General features: G+C 40.0%; 1 protein-coding gene across 1 annotated transcript; it reads right to left on the reverse strand.

Annotated features, from left to right (window-relative positions):
- Positions 1–674: 674 nt before the first annotated feature.
- spo11 (SPO11 initiator of meiotic double stranded breaks) lies at positions 675–10,852 on the reverse strand. Its single transcript, XM_006796474.2, has 13 exons — positions 10,679–10,852; positions 8,128–8,241; positions 7,381–7,469; positions 6,981–7,047; positions 6,756–6,864; positions 6,327–6,413; positions 4,571–4,607; positions 4,368–4,477; positions 4,169–4,268; positions 3,773–3,810; positions 3,322–3,398; positions 2,801–2,912; positions 675–1,004 (listed from the first exon to the last, which is right to left on the reverse strand). The coding sequence occupies exons 1-13, from the start codon at positions 10,789–10,791 to the stop codon at positions 885–887; spliced, it is 1,173 nt and encodes a 390-aa protein (XP_006796537.1). The 5' UTR covers positions 10,792–10,852; the 3' UTR covers positions 675–884.
- Between the last annotated feature and the right edge of the window lie 6,495 nt (positions 10,853–17,347).

Here is a 17,347-nt window from a genome sequence, read left to right on the forward strand (position 1 = left end):
AAAACAGGGGACTATGTATAAAAGATGGCTGTAATCCATAAACAGCTAATGCATTGCCGTTTTTGAACATCATGAATTAAAGTCTGCACTTTAATCACATCTTGATGGTTAAAAGTCACTATATTGGTGTAGAGGGAAAGTTACAAAAATAACAATGTTATTGACCACTTACAGAGCTACCGTTACTACCGCTCAGCAAGAAATCATATCCTTCACAAAAAAAAAGAAAAAAAAAAGAAAAAGAAAAGTACTGTGTCTGTGATACTGATTGACCAAAGTCAAGCAGAGAGCTGCACGTTTATTTACATCTTCTTTCTCTGGTGAAGCTCATGACATGAGTGGATTTGAATTTTAATGCACACCATCTACAACAGCTGGAAAGCAGATTATAGGGCAGCAGCATGACTTGATTTGCTGTGCCTTTGTGAATGAACATCCTCAGATACTGTGCTGCAATTACAAACCACCAAATTGTTTTGAGCACACTTGTGGTTTTTGCATCAGAAGCCAAAGACGTCAGTGGCTATGATGTCCGCAAAGCCTTGCTGGAGGAGGGGAGGGGGGGGGGGGGGGGGGGGGGATCTACTGTACAACAGAGTGGTTTCACTTTGGAAGTACACACAAACATCTTGGGAATATCAGCAATGCTAATGAAGACAAAGTGGAAACACTCATCAGTGGGATCACGGAGGTTTTAATTACACTTCTCAAACAACTGCATCCAATATACACAAAGAAAGGTGAATAAATATCCAAACACTACAAACGAACAAACTGAAGTTAATACTTTAATTTGTCTGACAATTTACGTCTAATACCACTCTTCAGGCTTCAAAGCAACTTTAGCAGTTCACTTACTCATCCACTAAGTGGCAGCATTGAGCTCATATCCAGCCTCCATAGCGCAGCTTGTTGGGCAGGTAGATTTGTGTGAGGAAGTCAGGAGCTATAGCTGTCAAAGACTGTATTTCAGCCTTTACTTTACTTTGCTGCATCAGTTTCATCTACAAACACAGCAACACACAATTTTAGTGGGATCAGACAGGAAGCTGTGCAAACAGACAAATCATAGATGCATAACAGACACTCAGCAATGGAAAATAGCTGTTACAAACTTCCAGGAAGCAAACAGTCCTCTCATAAACATTCCTCTACTGTGCGGCACAAGATCAAAATGTTCAGTGCGACAGGTTTGCTCTGTGCTTATGGAGAAAATTCAAGGCCTGACCTTTTTATTTTTTTTTTTTAAATTAACAAATTATATTCATTCATCCAATCAACTTTTTTCTTATTGCTACAACAGAACTGCCAAAAAACATCTCACAGGGTTGGATGAGTGTACTGAGGGAGAAAAAAGGCAAAGCTTTGAGTTTTGTGGTCAAAGTGGGACAATTTTGTTTGACCAAATCCGGATTCTCGCTCACCAAATTCCGCTTTGCCCTGTCAAAGTTAATCTTTGGTAAGTTGGCTTTCCAAGGTTGAGTTCCACTTAAATTTGCTAGTGTATCACTCACACACACACACACACACACACACACACACACACAGCGTGTGTTCAGCTAATAAAGGCATCCAAATGTGTGCAAAGAATTTCAGGAGAAAGATCTCAACAGTTGCAGAGACCAGCGTCAGACTACACTTGTGTTCACAGTGAGAAAGACCGCCACTCCCGTATCTGCCTGTCCAGTCGCAATACCGCCACAAAGAGCGCAGCTCCACAGTCTCGCAAGACACACAGCGATAACCAACCTGTATTGTGCTCAACTGCTTCTTATTTGTTATGTTTTTGTATTTTTTTTTTTTTTCCCATTTTGTTGTTGGATAAAATAATCAGGCTGCCCACGTGCTCAGTGACCTTGTGGTTTCCCTTAAATGTTTGGGCTCAGTAACACGTGGAGGATCTTGTGGGAATTGTAAGGTGCCATTACGTAAATGCTCATTTGGATAAACAGCTTTTTTTTTTTTCCATTCAGCTAATCAACATGTGGAATTCCTTAGCTGCAGAACTCAAACAGGAACCCTAAAACTGAAGCAGTTTTTTAAAAGTAGATCAGTCCTGCAGTCACGAAGAATTGTCTGCTTCTTGTCTTACAGTGCTTTATTGTTCTAAAATTGATTACTTTTTAGTTTATTACACCTATTCCATCTAGAGTTTTGTGTTTCTTAATTTATGTATCACATTTTATACATTTTTTTTGTTAACTCTCATGCATGTGTTGCTCAGTATTCTGTGTTTTAAAGAGCGTTTTAGGGACGGGGATTGCAAATTAACTTAGACTATAAATGCTGTGGTGTGTGGCATGGTTCATGTTACATTCTTTCAAATAAACAATAAGCAAACTAAACCCAGAGACTGTAACTAACTGCACCGAAATGTTGTTCTAATTGGGAGAGGAAATGTTTCGGACTTTGGACTGCTTCAGCTTGTTTCTCCCACAAATTAGACCTCCAGATTCCTCCAGTCTAAAAATGAGATTTTGTAATATTCTTGATTTAATGTCATTAATTCTTTATCTAGTACTATGAGCTTTAGAAGCTTTTGTATATTTGGCTCTTGACAGGCAAGAAAAAAAAAACAACCCAGAAAAAACTGGTTTCTTAAAGAGAATAAAATGTATTGGACTTCACACAGGACAAATCAACCATATTAATCCATATGTAGATAGAAAAATCCTTCAAAGCTCAGAATCATACCTTTCAGATACCTTTCCTTCCCATCCCACAAATTTCTACAAACACTTTCATCTATCCTCCTACATAAACAGCAGCACTTTCCTCTTTGGCGTCCTCTTTCACTCACCTCTTTCTGCCACTCTGGTTGGCTGGTTAAGTACGGCCTTTCAAGGAGGCTGCAGAGTTTGCTTTCATCTCTCTTTGTAAGTGGGATCAGAGCGTCCTTGGGAACCCGCAACCTAAAAAATAAAATTTAGATTAAAAAACATATATACAAGAGACTTCAGTTCATGGATCTTATCCCTGAAGAATGTTTCGTTCCCTTTTCTTTTCTTTTTTTTTTAAACAGACTCCCAGAAAGGAGGTTATGTGTAGGTTCAGCCAAGTAAAAAAAGAAGAAAAAAAGAAAAGAAAAACCGAATAGACTACAATTTAATGTATGTCAGAAATTTTCTTTTGGCCCAAATTTGTTCAAGGGGGTGTATACTTAAAACTCAATATGTTTTTGCAAAGAGCTCCATGAAGGGGGGGGAAAAAGTGATGGCAACAGCAACAGAAACCAAAACAAACAATCTAAACTTCCCCAGAATATAATCCCAATTAGAGGCAGGAGGAGGAAGTAGGAAGTAGCGAATGCTCAGTCCAAACCTCTGTAGGTCAGAGGGGAGGAGGCCTAGCCACATAACGCTGGGGACGGTCAGACTGTGGGCCTCAAACGACATTGCCTGCGGATAAACCGACGCATACACACCCAGTCACATACGCACACATCAAATACACATAGCATGCTTACACAGAAAACAAACACACAGATAATCAGTGCTGTACTCTCATACCACAGCGAACCCCAACACATGTTTACAATGAAGTTAATGAAACAAGAATGACTACAAAAGCCTCACAAAGGTCAAAAGTGATGTGACTGTCACACAATCGCATAACAGTTTCACTTCATAGCGTGTCTGTTTAATTTTCTAACATGCATGACTGATTCTTTTTATGTAAAGAGGTGCATGATTATAACATGCTAACAGAGAGACACTCAACAGGCTACACTGGATAATGCAGAGTACAGGAATAACAGCATAACAGGACTCACCACTGATCCATACTTGTAGATGCACATGATTTCAATGCCTGGGAAAATCAGAGGGAGGGACAGAGAGACGCTGCAATCACTTGCATACCAGAGCAATTATCCTCTGTGATGTGATCTTAGAACAAAGTAAAGCATTACATATGTGTCTCGCCACGCAGCGGCAAAAAACTTAGTGGTATGGAGGCTGATGGAAACCGAGCCAACATCACACCAACGAGAATAATAGCTAGACTAGGCACCATGACGCAGTGGACAGGTGCTAACTTTTGTTGGCTTAGCGAGACATGCAACCCAGCTGTGTGTGTGTGTCTGTGCGTGGATCTGAAATGCTGTTAAATGTGTGGAAAAATGCAAAGTATGTCCGACAGCTTAAGTATTCAAGCAGATGAATTATACCATGAGGATCAGCATCCACGAGGGCAAAGATGGGGATGTGCAGCTCATCCCAAAGCCTTTTCACCATCAGCCTGCTGTTCACATCTGGCACACCTTTACCCTGATTCACACAAACACAATGATTAAGTAAACAGATTACTAAGACTGCTCTTTCTGAAAGAAGACAACATTCAGATCAAAAGCAGACACAGAAAAATACTGTGATAATGATGCAAGGGGAGATCTTTGTGCAGAAGTCATCATCCAGCAGTCTCTGGAACGTCGCATCCTTCTCGATGATCAAGACAAATTTTGCAGATGATACAATATCTGAAAAAGGTCAAGGACGACAGCTGCAATGATAGACTTACAATCATGGGACAAAACATGAAAGTAGCTTCTTAAACAGATTACAAAGCATACTTTTAATTCCACTGATGTTCGATGAAACTGAGACAGCCTGAAAGCAAAAAAATAGAGAAGTAAAAAAAATACATTAAAAAAAATTGCACTATTACATGGCATTTAATTTTAATAACTGAAGAAAAAATGGTAATGATATGCTGTAAAATGCAACAATGACACACAGACAAAAAAAGTTTGAGTTTCCCCCTGCAAAGCAGTCTAAGTGCTTTGTATTGCTAGCTGAATTTACTGTTCATCTTTTTCTTGGAAGAAAACGGTTGTTGTTATGCTGTCTACAATGAAAATTAACCCTTTGGACCTACTGATGGGAATCACATACAGGTTATCTATATTATGGATTTATATTTAGAATTTATTTTAGATTAAATCTTTTAATACTAATAAATGCTAGACAGTGATGTGCAACACTGGGCTTCAGTAGATCAGCTGAAATGTTTTTTTTGTGGGACAATGTTTGCCTGTGCCTCTCATTCAGTGACATTATTGACATAGTGGCTCTAGCTGCTCACAACCCTAGCAGAATAGCGGCAAACAGAGTGTTGACTATCAATCTGTGGTGCACGTGGAAGGCTTGAGTCATTACTCAATGAGATAATTTCCTGTAATTACTGGCTTTACATTCTATCACTGTCATAAAAAGTTTGAACCCAGTGAGCACGAGGTCGTTAGGATGGCTTTGCTAAATAAGCCAAATGTTTCTCACATTTCCACAGCTGTAGCGTCGAACTAAGCATAGTCCATTTCATGCCTGTCCATCAAGCAAGCAGAACCTAATCTTTGTCCTAGTTTAATGAAGGCTTTTAGCCGTATCAAACATCTATGGCAACATTTCATCCTCGGAGGGCCAGACTGTTTTAGAAAAAAGTAAGGAAAAGGCTACTATGATTAAATTACATTTTTCTTTGACACACAAATGCAAAGCATTACTGTACTAAATTCTGTAATCACATTACTCTTAAAATTATATTATTGCCTACATTATACAGCTTCTTCAATTATGTGCACAATGGGTGGATAGAAATTAAAACAATGATAGATCAATAAACATTTTTCCTGTGCACTGCAATCAGCTGAAATCAGTTATTAAGCAGAGGAGAAAAACAAAATTAAATACAGAACAGAGAAGGGCAGACATTTAGCCATCAGTAAAACAGTAAAAGTCTGTTTGCACGTACAGTATAAACTGAACGCCCTCTGTTGGAATCGACTTAAATAGCAGCTCAGATTTAGTACAGATTCATTAACATAATGCTGCCTTTTACTGACATTTGAGGGGTTATTTAGATTTCACTTTTAAGGGCTGGTTCTGTTCCCTGAGCTGTATTTTGACTATATTTGGTGTATGGTCAGATAATGTCAATATTTTAAAGGCCCCTGGAGAAATTTCATGTATGGTGGTATTAACCTATATAAATAAAAAAGGACGCCTGGCTTACGTAGCTCAGACTTACAGTTACTTTCTTGGGGAGTACAGTAAACCAAAAATCCAGCTATAAATGATGTACTGTTTCTTGTTGCAGTGTCATTTAAAAACAAAAACAAAAAAACAAAACTGTGGTGCGAATGAGACACGGCGAGTCCCGGGATCGTAGGTTTGAGCCATTTTATGCAATATTTGTCACACCACAACCCACCAACCCCTGAGTCCCCGTCTTTTTAACTAGGCGGGCGTGATTAAGGATGCACCACAGACCATGCCCCACGACAAAAACAAACACTAAATCAGGTGAAGAAGCATTAAAGTGGTGCTTACAGTTGAGCTGGAGTGGCAGTCAATCCTCGTGCCGTCCTCCTCCATATAACACAGGTCACCTGAGATCAATCCCTTGGATGTGGCCAACTAGCAACAAAGTTACAGATAAGTTACAGAATTTAGCACAAGCCCATACAATGTATTATCACACACATACAAGGGACGCGCTATTTCAAGCACTAGCCCCTGAATTCAACTTTAATTTTATTTCTCTTTGATCAAAAGAGCTGTTTGTTTTCCACAGGTGTTTCCTGGGACAAGAAGCAGAACAAAAGTAAAATACCATCCTAAACTAACATACTTCATCTGTGGGAGCTGAACTAATATCCAAAGGAATTTTTCTACAAGTTTTCAATATCAGGGGTTTGTATTTTCTACCACACAATCATGTGAACCGCATCGCACGCTAACACGGACATGCACACTCACCACATGTAGTGATCTGCGAGGAACCTTTAGCATGCAGGAGATGTCATCTACGATACTATCAACAGCTTTCTGTGAACCAAAGAGCTTTGTGTTGTTGTAATAGATGTCTCTGTGGAGACAAACACTGTTATGTGAAAAAAAATAAACTGAAAGTCAAGCATTCCTATGAAAAACAAGGGTATCTATATGTTGGCTTTAATAAAGTATGGATTAATTATAAAGAACCTCTTTGTAGCATATGAGTTGCTCTGGACAAGCCTGTAGATGACTGAGAGAATCTTGAGAATCTGGGCTTTGAAGAGAAACACAAATTTGGGGAAAAAAAAACAAAAAAAAAAACCTAATTAAACCTTAAACACTACATCAATATATCAGAGATTAAACAACACATTCTGTATCCATGCCGTAAAACTGATCCCAAAAAGGCAACATGTTACGTCTCTGCCAATTTGTCACCTAAAACTAGCTCTGACTTTTACTGACATTTGTGCAGTTTATGCATATGTTCACGACGAATACAAATGAAATCCATATGCACCATACAACTGTGTTAAAGAACTTCAAAAACAGAGATGTTGCATAACAAATAAAATGAAAAAACAAACATAACAGTTCATCTTCTCACCAAATTTAGTGACAGATGAAGGGCAGTCGGCCCTAATGGTGGTGACAGACTGTCTTGAACTCATCTGAAGCCCAATGGCACTGTCAAAGCTTCAGTGGGAAGCAATCAAAAAAAGATTTATGATTTCATGATGTAAACAAAGTAACAAAAGAGGCCATTAAAAAAAAAAAAGCATCTGCACAGACTGTGTGTGCTACATTTACAGTAAGCGCTTTCAAACATTAGCTCCCACCTGCAAATTATCTAAAATTCCCCACACCCCGAGGGCTACCTGTAGCACTGTTCCATTTAAAATGGCTGAGCCAGAATGTGATTTAAGCTGTAGCAAGGTTTGATCTATTTGAGATCAGACAGTCTTTGTTCTAAGCATAAGGTCTCCACATCCTAGTCACATTAAAGCCTCTTGACAAATTCTGTGCTTTTCAATTCCTTATCAGTCTGTCATCTTTTTAGCAGCAGGAAGTTCTTTTAGGTTTTCTCTGAATCAAAGCAGAAGATTTTGATTTCCACCACCTGGTTGATCCCATGGTCAGCTTGAAAAACCCCATCTAAAAATTCAAACAGAGCAAAAGTCTGCGTTTATCTCTTTAAGGGAAATTAAATAACAATGAAATAATCCTGTGTGGCTTTACACACGATTACTTTTGGTTTGTGCTATCTCCCAAAGGTCATGTGGCTTAAAATGAATGAGCGATTACATGTGTGGAGGGAAACTTGCCATGCTACAGCATGTTTAAATCAAAATACCTTATGTTGGCCCAGCTGGATCTGTTGGGCAGCGCCAGGACAGGGGCCTCAGCTTTGGACAGACTGGTGACTATTTCCAGGATTATGCTTTCAATTCGGTTTAAAATTTCCTGGCTGGAAATAGAAATACTGAATGAAGTTATAATATCACAAGAAAACTTTTTTCAAACAGACAACCAATTCTACAATTAATGTCAAAGACCAATTGTAGTCTAGGACTGTGATTCTCTTTTATAATAATATGCAACCAGCAGAATTTAGGAAAATCAAAGAAACAGTTTCTGATTTAAATAAATACCTAAATTAGAAGCTACATCACACTGCTGTCAAATGATATAATACCATCAGGCAATGCTGTTCATTGTGAGTACCCATGGCACCCAGCTTTGAATCACTGTCATTTCTAACCAGATTATTCTAATTGTTACTTCAACCAGCTGTGTGTTTAACAATAAATCTTTAGAGGCTAAAAATTCAACTTTCTAAATTCATCATTATTACAAAATTTCACCTATAATGTGAAATGGATAAAAGAAATGTATTTATAAATGGCTAACAAATTAGAGGATAAAGCAACTTAAATTGTCTTATAGAGCCCAATATATCAATGGGGTCGATATAATTACTAATATATTGATTTTGGAATTTTAAATGACCAACTAATAAAAATGTAAAAAGGAAAGAAGAGACAGGAGAAACACCCTTCAACCATATTATTTCTGTTGATGTTACATATTTTGTTCACCAGAGGGTACTCAGCAGCCTCCCTGTGGGCAAAAACTTGTTTGGAAAGAAACAAACAACCACCAGCTGTGCTGAGGAATTTTTGTAAAAATAAAACAAGATTAATTTTAAAACACACTATCATTATTTCAGTAAGAACTATTATTATTAACTAGACATGACAACTGCTAGGAAAATCTGTTTACTTTAAGTGTCTGAAAGGGGAAAAATATATACTTTTATAAATCACTAAATACCTTATTGGTGTTAAAGTCCTCTAATGTCTTATGCAAACACCTTTTAAGTGCTTTGGCACTGATTCTATAACTGAACCATCATTGCAAAGTTATTCCCTGATTTGGTATTATGATGATGGTGCTGGAAATCACAATGAGCCAGATTGGTCTAAAATTTCTAGCTCTTCCATTAAGTTGAGATTTTGTGACTGCAAAGGCCACAGTCAAGTTTGAAATCATTTTCATATTCATCAAATCATTCACTGTCATCTTCAGACTGTAAGAAACGACTCTTATCAAGATGGAAATGTTTCATCACAGGATAAAGGTGATCCCATGGGAGACTTTGGAGGCCATCCGAGTACAGAGAACTTATTGTCTTGTTCAAGCAACTAGTGTGAGATAACTGGAATGTTGTGAGATGATGTGTTATCCTGCTCGAATCAGCCATTACAAGATAGGGACACTGCAGTCATAAAGGGATGCACATGGTCAGCAAAAATTCACACTAAACATTGCTCAGTTGGTACAAACAGCCCTAAAATGTGCCAACAAGTTTTCTCCCACACTATTGCACAACCATCAGTCTGAACCACTGAAACAAGGCAAGAGGAGCGTGTGCCAGTAGCCCCAGCTTCCTCTTCTTAGCTGACAGGGGTGGCACCCAATCTGGTCTTCTGCTGCTGTTGCCCATCGGCTTCAAGGTTTTGACATGTTGCATATACTGAGATCCTCTTCTGCACACTTTGGTAGTAACAAGTAGTTATCTGAATTATTAGCTTCCCGTTGGTTCAAAGCAGTTCAAAGGCTCTGACTTCTGGCATTAACAAGGCATTTACCCACAGAACTGCTGCTCACTGGATATTTACTTTTTTCAGCACCACTCTCTTTAAACCCTAAAGATGATTGTGTGAAAATATCGCAGACCTACAGACCAGCCTGTCTGACACCAACAACTATGCCACATTTAAAGTCACATAATGTTCTCTGCATATCCTGATGCTTGACCATGTCTCCATGCACCAAGTTGCTGCCATATCATTGGCCAACTACACATTTTCTTTAATTAGCAGTTGAACAGGTGCACCTAATAAAAGGGCAACTCAGTGTATGATTTTTATCCTGCTAGTTCAACATATTTTGTGCAAAATCTTTTCTAACGACCACATTTTTAAATACTTCCCGGACACATAACTGTTTCTACAGTAAAGTGTTTCAAGTAAAGTACATGATAAAATCAAATTAACTAACACTACCCATGATTGGCAGACATTTTTACATGTGACTGATTACACTGGGATAATAACAGGGCATAATGACAGGCTATGGTGAATTGGTAAAGTACACAGCTAGCCAACTACGAAACACAATGTCGCGTAAACCCTAGATTAACTGCTCTTTGTAAATATATATACACATCAATATGAGTTTAAATATCAAATATAACCGCAATACCAGTTACATAAAACCGCTTTGGCTCCTCAAAACATCCACACAGAGTCACACAGCGAATACTGTTGCACTACACAGAGAATAAGCTAAGCTAGCGTAACTGTCTATTAGCCGGTTGGAGCAGATCGCTGTGAACATACTGGTTGATTTCTTTTTCAGCACGCTGCCAGTCTGTCGTGACTCCCACGTTGATCAACAGTTTTGCATGGAGCTTATCAATTTCAGAACAAAAATGAGCCGCACGGGATTCCATCACGTTACCTGTTACTAAATGTCATGTTATCTACCTGCAAGAAATTCCCGCGTAAGGATGTTTTACGGAAATCTCGCGCGTTTTTGTGTCCATCACGCAGTTCAGACCTGTAGTATTTGTTTTGAATAAATTAATTTGCAACAATTATTCTGCCCTAAGAATTTCTACATGGTATTCAAGCAAAACTGAGCTTATAAATAGATACATTGTGAAAGTAATAACAAATAGTAATGATAAAGTGATTAATATTAATAATAAACGTTTTAAATTAATATGATTTTTGAAAGTAAAAAAAAGAGGTGTCTCCTAACACTGTCACGCCGTTTTTAATGACCGATACTAAAAGTTAAATAAATAAATAAAAGTGATGCTGCTTCAGCCTTGTGTGATTCTGATAAACAGGCAACACTTATATTCTCCAGACTTTAAGTTTTTTTTTTTAAAGTGGTCTTAAGCAATAGTTCCCCAGGTTTTCTGAAGGCCTGTTTTTTGTTAGGTCACTTAACAGTGACTTATGAATCATTCAAGCATAAAAACTCACTTATGTCAAGAGGTAGAACAGTGTTGTGCTGACACCTAACAGACATCTTGGCAGACAAAGAGACAATTTTAAACTGCATCTTTAGACACTTTAGATACTTCACACATTGTGAAGTAAATACTTTTCAATTTCTTCTGTTAAATTTAGGGAAAATCCAAAAGACAACACGGTTTGAGAGACAGAAAGTACCATTTTTGGACGAACAAGTTGATTTCCAAAGAGCTATTAACTGAAAACATAGAATATCTCAGTACTGCGTGCATTGTGACCTTAAGAATCCTGGACAAGTGGTGGACAAAAGAAGTGGCAGATCTAAAAATGATCTAGCGCAGAGGAACGGCATGGAGCCATATTCTTAACAAATAGGAAGAAAATAAGATAAGATAAGATAAGTCACAGCAGGAAGTGGACAGTGCAAAAATTACATAGCAGAAATTAGAATACAATAAGAATAAAATACTGTACACAACTGTACAGAATAGAATAAAATAAAATACTATATACAGTACAATAAATAGAATAAAATATACTATAGGATAAAAATATAATACAAATGCTGTAGTAAAAATACAACTTTGTCAGTTTCAACTTTTGAAAACTAATGATTCCAATTATTATTATTTTTGTTTAAAGATGGTTCAACTCATCATCAATTTGTATGGAAGAGTTGAAGACAGAGGTGCCACAGCGCATGTCTGAAGCCATCTGCAAACCAAGGTGTTGGATATCCTGTCAAAATCAATGAAATTATGAATGCGAAAAAGTGTTGTGAGATGTTAATCAACAATGCAATCCGATCTGGAAATTGCATGACACACAAGAACTTTCTTTTTTCCACATGACAATGATCCCAAACACTACTGCCAATGCAGTAAAAGCATACCTGGATAGAGAAACACACAGTGGAACACTATGAGTCATGCATTGGCCTCCCCAGAGCCTGGACCTCATCATTATTGAAGCAGTGTGGAAAAAAGGCATCATTTTGATAGAGAACAGAGCAAAAGGCAGCCAACGACCAAAAAGAGTTTCAAGAAGGTCCGTCAAGAAGGCAGAGAACTATTCCTGAATACTATAAATATCATAAGAAAGCTTGCCTAAGAGAGTTCAGGCTGTGTTGAAGAATAAAGGGGGTTATACCAAATGTTGACTTTCACCTGGTTAGAACTGGACAAACTGTTTTTGCTTTGTAAACTGTATCTCCGTATATGTTTGCACGTTTCAATTAATCCCTTCACCTGTTTCCCATTTTCCTGCCAAAAGAAAAAAAGAAATGAGGGGTGGCTCAGGTCTTTTGCACATCACTACATAAGCTTAAAATGTATTCCTACCAGTCTTCCCGTTAAAGATAAAGACCAGTAATCCAGTGTGTGTGGGCCAGTTAACACCTCAGTGGTGTAAATTAGGAGGCATATCCTGGTAATCTAGAAAAATCCACATCAGCACCCTATGTGACATTCATAAAGCCGTGTCGCTGAGCTTGCTGCTTTTTGACCAAAGGTGTGTCGTGTGTGTGTGTGTGTGGTTTCTGTAGGGTGGGTGCAAGTTTAATTGGTTGTGGTTAGCGTCTGTGAGAAGCCAAATATATATTGTTTCTGTTAGCCATGTGGAAGTGATTTTTAAATGTAATTTTGATGATGGGTGTGTGCGTAACGATAATGCTGGCCAACATGTGTTTTAAGGCTCTCTTAAATGGTACAAATGCTGCTCATTCTTTTGTTAGGAGCTCAGTTTACTATATCAGACAGTTATTGCCTATTTGCAGCTGTTTTAAGCTACAAACATTAAAAAGACATTAAATAAATACGACACCCTGAGGAAATTACACATTTTGCTTCATAAACAACCTTTCAGAACCTGTTTCTGTCTCTTGGTTGCATTGTGCTGCAGTCAAGTCGCTTCATTAAAGCAGAAAAATGTGCTTGGATTTTACAACTATTAGGTCATCAAGAGTCCCCACCTTTCGGAATTGCTGGCAGGCATGCTGCGTGTGTTTGGAGAGGCGCTGTGGTCTTTTTTTTCCACAGTGTGAAGGCCTGCTCAGAGCGTGTGGGAGCCAGGATCTAAAGAGAAGAGCTCCGTGCCCCTGACCTGACCCTGAATATTTTCTAATGTGTAGCTTTACCAATGGTCCCTCTTTCCCCTGAGTGACTTTGACAAGCTGCTTCCGTAGTAATGTCTCTTAATTTCAAAGTAATTGCTATCTCTTAGTGATGAGGAACAACCCCTCACCCAAGCTGAAAAAATGTTAATATGTGGAAGACCACAGGTTGCCGGGGTCCTTTTTCTTCTGTTCCAGAAAGCCTGAGACCCCTGCTGTTCCTTTGGCCCAAGAGAGATTTGTGTCGAGTGTGAGGCCCTAACCTGAGGAGACAGAGTGCAACGAGTCATGTGCTTGTCTCGGGATGAGTGTTTGTGCTGGGCAGGAGGGGGAACATGGGGGAAGTAAGGGGCTGCAGGGTCAGAGGAAAGAAAGGGGGGGCGGCCGCTGCAGGTGAGGGGGATTAGCTGCAGCTAGAGGCCCAAAGAAACTAAATACAGATCTGTCAACCTAATCCTCACAAATAGAAAACAGAACCACCCTCCCTTCACAATCCACATTCAGCTCATCCACCGCTTGCTCTTCTACCCCCCACTACACGCCAACCCTCCCACCTCCCCTCCACTTACTACCTCAGGCTCTGCTGCTCCTCTGTTTCTCATCAGTTTTTGGCCAGTCTGTCTATGCTGCCTGCTCTCTAATGGCTCCTCAGACCAGCATCCCCTAAAGAGGGGCTGACTGATCACCCAGGGTCCTCTCTGATTGACAGACCAACATAGCCTTACGGAGTGATGAAAGCAAGAGTCAAAGGGGCAAGGCCTCTCGCTACATAGACAGGAATCTTAATGGGACCTCTGTCGAGAGTTGCTGAAACTGGGTGGACATTTATCAGGCCCACACACCTCAGTAACGGATGCCGATAAGTGTGTGGCTGGGTGAGGAAACCAGTGTCAAGCCTGGACTCTGTGCTGATGACACAAGTGACAGGGCGCCTGAGTGATAACATCCTATAAAGGATAAGCTCTACTAAGCTGGGTGTTATAGAAGGCTTAACTAAAACGGTATCTCTGATTGTCAGCGACACCAACTATAACTGATGGGTCTGGCTGGACTGCTGAGAGCTATAAATCAGGTTCAAGCTGCTCTGGTGATCCCAAGTGTGATATCAGCTTGCAGACAAACATGGGGTGGCAGGACATACCAGGTTGAAAGAAAGCAGTGAGTGATGGAGAGGAGAGCTGCAAGGTGCACTATTTCAAATAAGATAATCACATATTCCTCAGTGGAAAATATCTGCAGATCATTTGGACGTGCCACAGTATCATGAAGCTCATTTATACCAAATTAAAGAACAACATAAGGGTTGGGTTGCAATTGCCAGTTCCAAAGTATATGTAACCTATTTGTTATTGCTCAAGTCTAATAAAAGTCCTCTTGAATTTTTATCGCCGTCCTTTTTCATGCTTATTGTACCCGGCTAAACATTACGTTTAGTTGTTAAACATTGAGTTTTGGTTCTTTGGTTGTTGAGCTTTACAATGTGAACTAGTTTGAAGCTGTTTCATATACCCACCCCCCTCTTTTCTTCTGCCTGTCTCACAGCTGTGTCTCATATGTTCATGAGGCCCCTGGAAGTGTGAGACACCAGAAGGGGAACATTTGCAATAGCTCAGCTCCACCTGGTTAGGCTGTTTTAACAGGCCGTCGGTTTGTGCAGCGCACACAGTGGGGTTACGCCAAAAACATAGACGAAGGAGGACAGGACCAGCAGAAGAGGGAGGGGGCATGAGCAAAAAATGTGCCTCCACCCTCTTGTGTCCTGGCACCCCAGCCCTACACTTCTTTATTTGAAGGTCAGTTTACCTTGAAAAAAAGTTTTACTGTATCGTCTGTTGGTCTACTTGGTCAGACCCCGCCCCGCCCCTCTTCCACCAAACCTCATCCGCCTCACTGCATGCACAGGTCTTCAAAGGACTACTGCCTGCTGCTCTCTGAGGCAACACATGAAATAAATATTAATCTGACCTCTGACCGCATGCTTTGAGCTCCTAAGCAGAGTTAACCGGGCAGACAGAAAGAGCATCAACTCTTGTCATAGCTAAAAAGAAGTAAAAAGAAAGAAGCACAATATTTTTGAAGTGTTACCTGGATGTGAAAGCATTTCCAGGTAGATTTCACTGCACCGCTGTGTGGTCTTCTTTGGAGCTTTGCATCATGCTCCAACCTGTTGGAGTGTAGTGGGGAGGTGTTTATTTGCTCAGATCCCCTAAGATCATAATGGAAAGAGCGCATGTGTGTGCAGTCAAAATGCTCCAGGCCAAATGCTGGGTTTTAAAAGAAAAGACCTTTTGAGTTTACCATTATGAGCTCTAATAGAATAAGCCTTGTCATCATGGCTGCACAGCTGTTCAACTCAGCAGAGTTTTCTTCCTGAAAAGACTTATTCGGGTACACTGCATGTCTACGTGACTACGTTTTTCAGCAGCTAAGCAGAAATAATCTGTGTATGTTTTTTTTATTCATTTATTTTTAACATTTTATTTTACAGGCCCAAACAGAGTGTCTCACCATTTGTCTGGCTTGTGTATTTTAGTCTAAATATTCAATTTAGTGGGACACACTTGAGACAAGTTGTGGCTATTCTTTTGGAAGTTTGTATGTGTGTGTGTGTGTGTGTGTGTGCATTACTGACAGGATATTCAAACACTGTTTGTTCTACTTTTCTACTAGTCCCCCTTGTCAAAGGCCCCTTAGTGCAGCTTACCCTGCCTGGCCTCTGCCTGTGCCCACTGTTTACTGGGACTGTCACCAGACTCATGGAGGCCAAAACAAAGGGGGGTCTGTTCTTATTGTCCTGTCCAGGATTGTCAGCCCTTCTCTGGGCACAAACTGAACTGAGGGCTGGGGGTTGTTTGAAGAGCACTGGGGGCATCTGACCTCACCAGACTTACAGAAAGGGCATGAGAATGAGACAATGAGAAAGTCAAAAGAAAGTGAGAAAGAGAGGAAGATGTATAGCTATAACCCAGAACCTTTCAAGTCCTCTGTCGGAAACTGCTGTTATGTAAACACCTGCAGCCATTAGCTGATTCTATCTGAGGCACCGGATAGAAATGTTTATATGTTACATACTACTGAAAGGCGAGTTAAAAGCAAATAGAGTATTAGATATACAAAATGAGTAGGGGCAGGCTATGTAAGCTTTAATGCTTTAAGCAATGTTGAATTGTCATCGGAAAAAAGAGCAGTGGAACGCCTTTGAAGACAAGAACAACCACATTAAATGGGCAGGAAGGTGAGCTAAGACCCCAAGACATGCTCTACCTCCTTTCCTCCCTTTCCTCTGTTTGCAATCATAGCTTAAGCTGTCTGGCAGCCTCTCTTGCTGTGCCATTGAAGTCTAATTTTATTGTCATAAAAATCACCTGGCAAGCTGTAGCCTGAAGACCCTTTGAAACTCCTCTCTCTGTGCAGTGAGAATTCTCTAGATAAAGCAGTCATTCTCGGGCCATCTGAAGTCCCTCCGCCTGTGTCAGTGAGAGCAAAGCGCACATGAGGGTCAGGTATTAAAGTGTGGTGTTTAAGAGGTGCTGGTGCCAGGGGGGCAGATGGAGGAATGAAGCAGCTGCCGAACATCTGCACCCCTCCTTTGCAGTCTGAGCCCTGTGCACTGCTGCTTTTGTCACAAACTTCCTGCTCTAGCTTTGGGGATGGAAAACTAGGATATCTTCAGAAATGCAGCGTGAAATGGCAGTTGTGGGGCTGCAGTACAGCCTCTTTGACATGAAAAGATAACAGGCTTTAGAGTCTCAGAGCCACATGACCCAAGGCATTCAGAGAGTGCACCTGCGGATCAGCCAATTAACTATTGTAATGGCAGGACTGCAACTACATGTTGCGACCTCTCCTACAGTACTGAAGTACTCACTTGCAAAGTCAAATAAGAACTCTCTGATATGAAATCAGCCTTCCAT

This window comes from Neolamprologus brichardi, chromosome 20, assembly GCF_056152115.1.
Source record: "Neolamprologus brichardi isolate AB-2024 chromosome 20, ASM5615211v1, whole genome shotgun sequence".
In the NCBI taxonomy this organism is placed as follows: Eukaryota; Metazoa; Chordata; class Actinopteri; order Cichliformes; family Cichlidae; genus Neolamprologus; species Neolamprologus brichardi.

Excerpts from the sequence above, each read along its gene's own strand:
- spo11 (XM_006796474.2), bottom strand. The coding sequence starts at position 10,791 with ATGGAATCCCGTGCGGCTCATTTTTGTTCTGAAATTGATAAGCTCCAT. Across the intron at positions 7,048-7,380 it reads TTCATCTGTCACTAAATTTG|CCCAGATTCTCAAGATTCTC; the intron begins GTGAGAAGATGA and ends TTCTCTTCAAAG. Across the intron at positions 2,913-3,321 it reads CTCCCCTCTGACCTACAGAG|GTTGCGGGTTCCCAAGGACG; the intron begins GTTTGGACTGAG and ends TTTATTTTTTAG.